This window comes from Aspergillus caelatus (assembly GCF_009193585.1).
Source record: "Aspergillus caelatus strain CBS 763.97 unplaced genomic scaffold BDV27scaffold_445, whole genome shotgun sequence".
NCBI lineage: Eukaryota > Fungi > Ascomycota > Eurotiomycetes > Eurotiales > Aspergillaceae > Aspergillus > Aspergillus caelatus.
The window spans coordinates 1-10,605 of NW_022475708.1; the positions used below are offsets into that span (position 1 = coordinate 1).

The 10,605-nt window shown below is 44.1% G+C and overlaps 2 protein-coding genes across 2 annotated transcripts; one reads left to right on the plus strand and one right to left on the minus strand.

The window, feature by feature from the left end:
- Positions 1 to 2,728: 2,728 nt before the first annotated feature.
- On the plus strand, positions 2,729 to 3,662 carry BDV27DRAFT_164459 (uncharacterized protein; the record flags this gene model as incomplete). Its single annotated transcript, XM_032073692.1, has 3 exons — positions 2,729 to 2,897; positions 3,137 to 3,190; positions 3,259 to 3,662. 3 exons carry the CDS (start codon positions 2,729 to 2,731, stop codon positions 3,660 to 3,662), a joined length of 627 nt encoding a protein of 208 aa, XP_031920579.1.
- Positions 3,663 to 4,109: 447 nt separating this feature from the next.
- BDV27DRAFT_164460 (kinase-like domain-containing protein) lies at positions 4,110 to 5,570 on the minus strand (the record flags this gene model as incomplete). The annotated part of the gene is made up of 3 exons (XM_032073693.1): positions 4,110 to 4,748; positions 4,811 to 5,353; positions 5,433 to 5,570. 3 exons carry the CDS (start codon positions 5,568 to 5,570, stop codon positions 4,110 to 4,112), a joined length of 1,320 nt encoding a protein of 439 aa, XP_031920580.1.
- Positions 5,571 to 10,605: the final 5,035 nt, after the last annotated feature.

Consider the following 10,605-nt stretch of genomic DNA (forward strand, 5'->3'; position numbering starts at 1 on the left):
CGGGGGCAAACTGTATCAGGTCCTAGCTCCCAGAAATGCTCAACCTTATATCTAGAGCCACCGAAACGTATGCCATTTGTTTGAATCTGCTGAGCCTCTGCCAGTGATCCTACTGTAATCACAATACTAGATCCTTTTTGAGCACTATTTCTCAGTCCCTTAGGGCTTTTTAGCCATGTAGGATCTCGCTTTAGGCGTACTGCACTGCCTGTTTCAATTTCCTGCCTTGCTAGGCCTAGGCCTAGTTGAAAAGGTAATAGTTATAGATACTGATATCGCCGGTCAGCCGCTCTTAGAGAGAGAGTCCGGGAGGGAGGAAGAAGAGTTCTATATTCCTATTCTAGAATAGTCCCGCTTAACTAGTAGTATTACCAATACATAGTATTATGCCTTCCTATATAGGCTTAACGTGAGGTCCAAATAACAATTCCCCTATATATCTACCAATTCTATATATATAGAATTGATATTAAATATATATATATATATATTTTAGATCTATATAAAAATCTAGAAAAAATCTAGAAAATCGATATAATAATGCCAAGAAAAACCCGCTCGGGTTCCCCGCCCGCGGAGCCGCGATGGGGCGGGTTCGGGTCGGGTCCAGCGCGGAACCCGTGCCACTCTAGTTCAGACTCTATCCTTCCTTCGAAGTGGAGCCGGAGCTGTCTTGATTCCCAGCGCTGAGGATAAGGCTCAGGGCTTGACGCACGAGGGCTTGACGCACTAGCGCCTTCAGGCTTCCCAGATTTCTAATCTCATAAAGGGTTAGCGCCGCAGTTGCGTATCAAGAACGGCGTTTTATTAGCCTGTTATATCCTCTCCTAGGCTGTGAGGTTTGGCACATTACATAAATCCAGCGATTTCCTGACACCAAGATGCAACAGTTGGGGGTGTTCGAGTTGTATTTACAATATTAAATATTTTCCAATACTAGACCTGTCCTGTGGCTGACAATCTGCCTAATCTCGAGAGCCACATCGGCCTGTATCTGTTCTTTGGCTCGGGCTAATATGGAGCATCGCTATTTCCCTTTCACCCCTATTCATGATAGCTGCTATTTCTCATCGAAACATGTTGAATCTACTATTACTCCCGGAAATTGTTGCTAGGAAGATATCAGCTGGAACGCAACACTAGATAACATAAAAAAGATAAGTTATACTTGTCAGTCACCTCATGACTTCGAAATCCCATACTCGGTGACGAGGTGAATTCTTTCAACACGAGAAGAACCAACTACTTGAACAGCGGACATATTCAGCGTGTCACTGTCCCACAAGCAGAAATATCCTCTCACTCTTGACCCCTCCTTTTCCCGATTGAGAATACTATTGTGAACTCCTAGAGGCCTTTCAGATCGTTTATCATTGCTTGCCAGAATAATGCTCGAGTATTATGTATAAGATCCCAATGTCTTACAGAAGGATAGCCCTTACGGTTGACGAATATCGAGAATTACGCAATCCGGGATCATTGAGTTTGTTGTTGGTAAAGACCGAAGGCGGTTCTCAATTCACGCGGGGTTAGCCGGTTCTTTCCCGAAGGTGATCCTCCAGCCTCCCATAAAGGGCGAAGTCGATGAGATTGTCTTTGGTCGTTGTTGTGAGTTCCTATACTCTGGTGATTACTCCGTCCTGTTGCCGATTCCCAATTCCTCTGGGAGCGACGGCGACCAACCCAGCAACAGCAAGACACTATCTCAGGTATCTATCAGACGATGGAGTCCTGTGAACCTTACTCAAAATCTTTTTTATCCAACTCATTGTCCCGGTGCCTATGCTCTTATCCTCGAACAACTCGATCAGTTATCCTTGTACGAAGATGGAGAAGCCTTGAATACTGATCCTGTATATACATATGCGGACGTCTTTCTGAGCCACGCTGAAGTATATTGTTTCCGCCACAGGACGGACTGGGTTTCGCTTTGTGCTCTGCCGCTCTATCGGCTTATATATTCGCTAGCCAACTTTACCCTCTTTCAACAACGAGCTGGGGATATTGTGAGACTGCTGAAGTTTGTATATAAGGGAAGTGAATATATGGAGAATATGCAAGAGATGTTGCAAGACTATCGGCGTGGAACGTGGAAATATTTATGCGGGACGCTGACTTTCAACAACTACTCGACAGAGTACCATCCTTGGAGAAAGCCATCTTGCGCTCAACGTGGAGGTAAAGGTTCGGACACCATCTTTGTTTTGTATATACGTATCAGGTATAACTACTTTCGTAATTACTCCGAAAATCCCGTTCTTGTGTTTTGCATACTCCCCGCATCTAACCCCGCAGTCAGATTATTCGACAAAGAGCATATCCCACCTTATTAGATATTCAGACCAACAGATCTCAATATACACACTGTCAGCTTCTAAGTCCAGAGTTCTATGTGCTTAAAGCTTCCTCTATATCATAGCTCATACTCCAACATTGTGAAGGCGCCTCCTAATAAAGCTGGACGGCGATGAAAGTCACATACTGTATTAACTGACAAAGACAGCAGTCAATTCATCGTCGCACAAAGCCAGAGCCACACATTTAAATGCCACGATCACCCCCCTCCATTCGGCAGACTAGCACGTACATTCTGGCCAGGACCAGGAGTCAACTCTAAATCATGGACATGTCTCGTTCCAAAAAATCAAGAATAAATAAAAATAAAGCTAAAAAGAAGAAACACAACATAACCCCGGATACAGCGGATTCTCTATGAAGAAGGCCTCGAATGGCTCCCATCCAATGTCAGCTGAGCTGCTTCTATGAACCTCTTGTCCTTCTCTATACACTAGGCCAGACAAGAGGAGAATACACTGGTAATATCCATGTCGGAGAAAGTGCTGTTTCCTTATTCAACAACACACGTCTTCGTCGCACGTTCCTGTCCCAGCTCGCTTGTGAGTAGACGATGTTACTCCGGAAATGGATTCTGACAAATCGACATTAGGATCCACATTAGGACAGCATCAAAGGAGACCGATAAGGTTGTGCTTTTAGACAGGCAGGCTTCCCTCTTTTTATATCTTCATCTTGCATATATTTAATTCTCTTTATTTTCTCCGCAAACCTCTTCGCCCATAACTACAGTCAAGTACCATTCAATTCCTACTCACAATCGCCACCTCATCCCTAGAAGGGCAGGAGACTGCATCGCATCATTCCAAAAATCCACCATCGAGGCATGGTGAAGGTAAGTAGCTCTCAAAGATATCCTGCAAAAGCTGGAGGCCATTTGACCGCGTTGACTAACTCATACAGACGAAGGTCTAGGTTCAGCACAGAGTGCGAGAGATGAATACGTCTACATTGCCGATGGCTACGGCATGATTCGGCGGATTATCTTCATCATAACGGTGTGTTCATCCATGTTCACGAATCAGTTGGGCCTATGCAACAGCCTCATGACGCTCGAAATAATCGGAGAGTCCTTTGGTGTCACCGACCCTGGCAAACTCTCGTGGACAATCGCTGGCTACGGCTTGACTCTAGGCACATTCATCTCGATCGGAAGGTGTTTGGGTGACGAGTTTGGCAACAAGGCAATCTTCATCATCGGTATGGGCTGGCTTGCTTTGACCAGCATGATGGCAGGGTCTCCGTCTACTCCAGCTACCCCGTCTACGTCCTTGCTCGTGTCCTGCAGGGCCTTGGTCCCGCCTTAACTGTGCCTAATACACTCGCCAACATGGGCAAATGCTGTAGATAGTCTAAGCTTAGCACGAACTTTGCGATAGCCCAAGCTTCATGACAAAAAAAGATTCAAGAGCTCTCAAGCCCACGGAAGATACAGGAGATGGGTCTTAATTTATATCTAGTAGAATGTGCTTACAACTGACTAATTGGCTATCTAATACTATTTTGTGCTCAAAACTGACGTTATAGACCTGAGAACTAATATCCAATTGAGTCCTGGCGCCAAGAAAATAAGCAAGATAAAATTTCATTCCGGCATTCTGGTGCTAAAAAAAGAGCGAACTAACTGACATAGAGAATATTGTATGAAATTGGAAATCAAAGCTATCACAAGTTGAATTGCGAAGCTTATACATCATGAGAAACAATTTCACGGACGATGTTGCATCGCCAACTTCCCCGTCTTATTATCAGTCTTATCTTGCAACCCTTTCAGTTGTTGCTCGACGTTCGTCTACCCTCATTCGTTCCAGTTCCGTCCTCAACCTGTCTATTTCATTATCAAAAGCGTCGTTATAGATTGTCTTAGACATTCCATTTCTGTTGCGCCTTGCGATGGCAGTGGAGCGGGCGATCTCCCGTTGTCCACGGGAGGCCCTAGAACGGGCTGTAACTCTGCTTGAATTGTTACTTTCACTATCGCTGTCTTCCATAAAGCGAATACTGCTCTTGCTAGATTTTTGAGACTTTGCACCTGAGAGAACACGCCGGGGGGATGGGGAGCGCGTTGGAACAGGAGGCTGTACGCGGATTTTAGAGTCGAAAAATGCGTTTAAGTCACCTTTAGACCAATGCCGACCGGCGTATTGCCTCAAGGTATTGAGAAGGTTAGTAGTACCGATGCGGCTGAATGGAAACAGTTCCATGCACCAGTAGACCAAGGAGACAAGAGTGTTACCGTAAGTTTGCCGGACTGATGAACGTATGGAAGGGAGGGTAAGGCGGGTCTTATCTGTGAAAGCCCGCCGCTTGGTCATGGCTTCGTACATTACACAGCCGATAGAGAAAATGTCAGTTTTCTGGCCGTATACCGGGCTGACACGACCCAAAGATTCCTGTATTTCATATATTGTGTCAATTGTGTCCCAACTAGCTAGAATAGTACGAGGATACATACTGGTGCCGTATACGGTTCTGTGCCACGGTAACAACTTCCAACATGGCCTCTACCGGACATCAGGGCAGCAGTCGAGAATTTGCCAAGTCCAAAATCAGCTAGAACGGCTACCATTACAGATTTCCCGTTGCTAACACTGTTAGATAGGAGGACTATAATCGTATCAGTAATCAGGTATGCAGTGTCGGCCTGTGCTAGGACAAAAATGATTCTCTGATCCTTACTGTTTTGGGGCTTAATATCTCGATGGAGAATTCCTTTGTGATGTATGTCATATAAAGCCATTGCCAAACAAGCAAATATCTGTAATATGGTGTTCTTTGGCATCGGACCGTTCATCGACCAGATATAGGAGCCCAAGTCACCATGAGGATAGAATTCCATATGTAGATGAATGTACCCGCGGAGCATATCAATCGAGACATCATTATCCCATCGCACAACATTGCGACACCCTTGAAGAGTCTGCAATACTGTGACTTCCTGTGCGGCCGCTTCTATGTCCTCCTTTGATTCAAATTTAATTGATTTACAGGCAAGAATCTATTACTTCTGAGTCAGTTTTCTTTGGTTTTTAAGGTGGTGACCTGGTAAGACATGGTGGGGGGGTTTGCTAGCAGACCTTTCCATCTCTCTCCCGTTTCACTTTTGTTACTGTTCCAAAGGTGCCTTGACCGAGTCGGCGCATGGTGGTGTAATTTGGGTCTTTCCCACTGAACTCCCGGACAGGCATTAAGGGCAGTATTCTGCAACTTGCCATGTTGACTTTAGTCTATTAGGATGCATGCTTAGAGACGACGAAAGAACAATAAGAACAGATGCATCTACTAAATATATTTATAAGATTCGCCCACAAGGCGGAAATGCTTCCTTTGCAACCATACTCTTTGAACATCTAACAACAGAAGATGAGACTTTGATGTTTCTGATTCGTCGATGTGGAAGGCGAGACGAACTATCGTGGATACCGTCGTGTACGAACCAGACTTCCCTTTCTCCGGGTATCAAATAAAACACATGGTTGACCTGCGGCGACTGGTAAAAGCACAGGAGGGCGTAACGCCCGCATAATCAATCTCTGGAACCAGTTTTAGAGGTAACCAATATATCAACTCTGATAACAAAGTTCTTCTTGTGGTGGCAGTGTCTGTGGTGGCAGTGTCTGTGGTGGATCAACACTCTAGAGTGAAGCTTTCTGCTAACGCGGATTTGTTTCTGGAGAAGAGCGATTTCTTATACCCTAGAATAAAACTCGCGTTCCTCATCCGCTGATTGGCTGTCCTAAGGGGCAGCTGCAGCGTTCTCAATCTCTCCGATCGGGCAAGCTCGGAAGGATATCTGGGGCCAATACGATCTGTCTTAGAGGAATGTTTCTTCTCCGGAAGCAAACACTGGAAGGATGGGATATGTGACGCTGACTTTTACAGTTCTGCAGAGGACAAACCTAGCAGTTTGTGTGGCGAAAAGAAAAAAGAACTAGCGTCCACATACTGAAACCAAGGCTGATGGAACAAAGCAAAAGAGCTGGGTGTGGAGGTAAATGGAGACCCCGAAGCAGTCGCTACGGCCAGAGCATCCGTCCACTCTGACCGCCATGATCAACCTGGAGTCTGTATACACTTATTACGGATGATGGAAGAGAGGCAGAAGACCTAGATGTGCAAAAATGAGGGGCTCAGAAACACAGTCCAGGGTCGGAGAATCCCTCCCCACTTATTAGTATGGGTCACCTGGCGTTCGCGACCAAGAACCAGGGACAATGGAAGAAAGCAGAATTTGGGATTAAAAGTATTTCGACACTCTGACCTGCATGAATAATCTTACCCATAACCGGAGATCAGCAGGTGAAGAGAAAAGTGCCTTACTTTTTAATGACTGCTTTTCTGCAACCAACTCTTAGACCCTGATCATGCGTCTACTATCTCCTCAACTACTAATCTTGCCCAGTTGCAAGGAAAGGGTAACTCTTCATCTAGCATATCTCAAGATGCACCCCGTCGACGTGTGATAACAGAAAATTCCGCGCTGATACTAAGAGGTAGGCAGTCTAACAATGACCTTACAGCTGGTTTCCCCAAATCGTGTCAAGATCTATCAGGCGCTGCAAACGAGAGGTCTTATGAAGTCTTTGCCACAGAAGGTAACTTTCAACTCTCAGTTCATGGTAGGAGAAAACCATATCTGCGTGCTGATCCAAAGGTTTATGAAAATATTTCGTATTAATTAATTAATTAAGTGTTTTTTATTTTGGGATTTTATAGTTTATAAGGGTGCGAGAGACCGTAATAGTAAAGTGCTGACTCTCCGCTATCCCACAGGGAAGGGATGATAACCGCTCCAAAGCTCTACTGACCATCACATCTGGGCCGACTCACTCTAATGGCCCATATTTTAACATATTTGGCACTCCAAAATGGATATTGGTTCTTTCCCGATCTTTCCTGAGTCTGACCCTAGAGGACAGGTCTTCTAACCTAATCCGGCGATCAGAACTCCCCCGGCATACCCATGGGATAGAGTCTGGACTGGCCGAACCTGACAGGTGTGGACGTGGTGCAGCAAATCAGGTGGGAAAGACTTGCAGATGACCTCTACCACAACTCCATTTCAAGTGCCAAGAATTTAAGTGGCTCATACTCTTCTAAGTTTTGTTTATTTCCTTTCATCGGCTTCTTCGGAAGGCTGCAGTTTCCGAACAATATTCTTTAATAAATTGTCCACTATCTTTCCTCGCACAATTCATCATAAGATCCATCTGTTCTTACTCGCCTGCTGAGTTTGAGTGATTTATAGTGCCATTCAGATAGGCAACGTCAGCAGGAAAGGGAGATTAGGTGGCAGTGCAGGATGAAACCAACTTTTATTGTTAGTTATGGTAAATCTGTAAGTAGTTGGATAGTAGGCCTATTGCAAGGTGTTCGTTTTTGTAAACGTGAAGTAGTGATTAATGACAGGACTATATTTCTACGGAGTCAGAAACCATCAAGTATTTAATCTGAAACATTTCTAATATCTAAGCAGTTAAGAGACTTATATACATCAGGCTGAACAGGTTTTGCCTCTATAATGTGCTTGTTTCCATCTTTCTCTAGGAAAGGCGGCAGAAAGTGCACATAATACAATGTCTAAGCCTGGCTCAGTATCAGAGTTCTTAGGATTTTGTCCTCACCACAACGATATCTATCGGTGTGCATGCAGTCTGATTTATGGATTTTCTGATCCTTCTTCCGTCAGTGATGCACTGGTAAAGAGTACTTGTTCACGCAGCAATGCCCTCTTCAACAGGGCCCCATATGGCATCAGAAGGATGCAAGGAAACTGGCGTCCCCATGACATTAAAAAAAAAAAAAATTCAGCCATGTACTGCCCGGCATCTGAGGTATTGAGTCCTTTGTCAAAGAGGTTTCCTAGCAAGACTGAAAGATTTATCTCAAACTCAACTTGAAGATGTCAGTTGACCACTCGGGCAATACAGGAGTTCAAATGGCTTCTTACGAGAATTTTACAAAGGATATCATAGACCCCGTGCCTTCCTCTCCCGTACAAATCAACAAAGCACTTAAGACGATGTTTCAAACTGACAGCTCCACCGTGGAACGATATCAGTTTCTCGCATGCACGCACATGGGCGGAAGGAAAGGGGCGTCAACAGAAAGGGTTCTCTACCTTCTACTGGAAAGGATTCACACCACATGGCGCCTGTCCCATCAAATGATGGAGATACAATAGCGATGAATCCTTATCGGATGGATGATATTGGGGATGAAGCTCTCTAGCAGTCTAGGACTAGGCGCAAGATAGGTACCTAGGTGGTGGCCAACGCGTTAACTAACGTGTTCAACGGGCGAGCGGCGCACCTCCCCAAAAACTTCAAAATATCTTAAAGCTTTTCAATGCCCAACGCCATTAAATTAGACTAATTATTAGCTTAATATCTAGGTATTTATTAGGATAACCCCTTATTATATGTCCAATAGTCTCACAGCCACTGCAGCGTGGTGGAGCTCGCTGGTGAGGCTCCATTGCAGTATTTTCAACATGCTCATCAACCCGTTCATTAAGCTGTTGAAGACACTCCTGACCTTCCTGTACAGAAATAAATAGATTAGAACCTATAGAAAGACGCTTCCCTTCTTTCTTTTTCTCTTCCCCCTCATTTTCAGCCCGTAAAACCTTGATTTCTTCTTGTAGAAGACTATTCATACTCATTACCATTACCGCTACCTTTTAAAGATGTTGAATATGTATCATAGGACTGCTAGAAAGTGCTCTTTTCTTTTGAAGACTTTTCTGAAGAGGTTGAACCTTTCAATTAAGCTGTCAAGGATTCTGATGGGTTTGAAATGCAGAGGATATTGATCCTTCTAGTAGAGGTGGTGGTGTAGGCATATAAAGTTGAAAGGTGATTTTCTCAAGCACCCGGTCTTTATTAAGTGGTTTAAGACGTGATCCTGCAAAGCCATTGCATATATTCCTTTCAGTGAAGACTGCTACGCGTGCTGTAGGTGCAGAAAATCCTCTTTATCAATATGATTATTTCCAGCCACCATCATGCCTTCAGTCAATTTCCCATATGTGTGTTTAAGCGGCCCAAAAACACTAACATCTAGTGGTTAAAGAGGATGAGGTGCATGTACAGGCATATAAAGACAGATAATTGCATTCTCTTTATAGAAATTATTGAATTCAGCCGTTAAATGGCTTAAGTGGCCATCAAGAATAAGTAGCCACTTTACACCAGTTAAATGCAGTTAGGAGAAAGGTTTAAACAGATATTTAAGCCAATTCAGGCCTATTTTATCTGATGTCCAGCCATTAGGACTATTTGCAAGCTTCCAACTCAGTGGAAGATAATCTTCTTGAAACCAGGCACCCTGATGTTCTTTCCCTTTTAAGATGACCGCCAGTGGTATATGGATCCCTTTTGAATTAATATATTTAATAGTAGGGACCCATTCACAATTGCCCTGGATGACTCTGCAAGGTCTCTTACCTTACTCTACTACAGTAATTACTTTAGCAGCTGAACAGAGTCCTATTACAAAGCCAGTTTCATTAAAATTCCAGATCATCCTCATGTATGCTATGATCTTGAATAGTTGCATGTACAGTTGCAAACGATTTATTTAAGATCTTTGGGTCCTCCTGCTTTGTGCGACTATAGCTAATCTTTCGATTATATCTTGCACGGATCTCAGGCTAGCGTTTAATGAAGGAGGAAGCCCAATTGACTCCAATGGTTGCTGTAGAATCCTGTAGGCGCATACAAAGTAATATCTGAGCCATCCCATGCAAGAATTGCGGTCAAACTGAAAAGCCTCGCTTAATAAGGACTTCTTCTTCAAGGACTGTGAATTTATGGCTCTTAGCGCGTGTTTCTGACTGTAGCTTAATTCCTTTGAGCCGTCTTCGAAGGGTATTTGCAGATACACCAAAAATAGAGGCAGCTTGTTGATTTGATTGGCTTTTTTTTTAGCCAAGATAGCTGCCTTAGCCATTTGCATTCTATTGTCTCTTGAAAGAGGCATTTTTATATGTAAATGATAGAGAAAAGACGCGTTGAATTATATAGATGCGAAGATGTTTTGAAGTTTTTGGGGAGGTGCGCCGCTCGCCCGTTGAATACGTTAGTTTGTTAGCGCGTTGACCATTGACTACAATATCTGACCAATGAGGTGGCCATGAGGTGGCCAGCCACCCACCAGCACCAAACGTGGCTAGGTACGATACATAGTCTCTCGCGGTTAACCTCATCTTTACTTTGCACCACTTCCACCACTTAAAAATCTATCCAC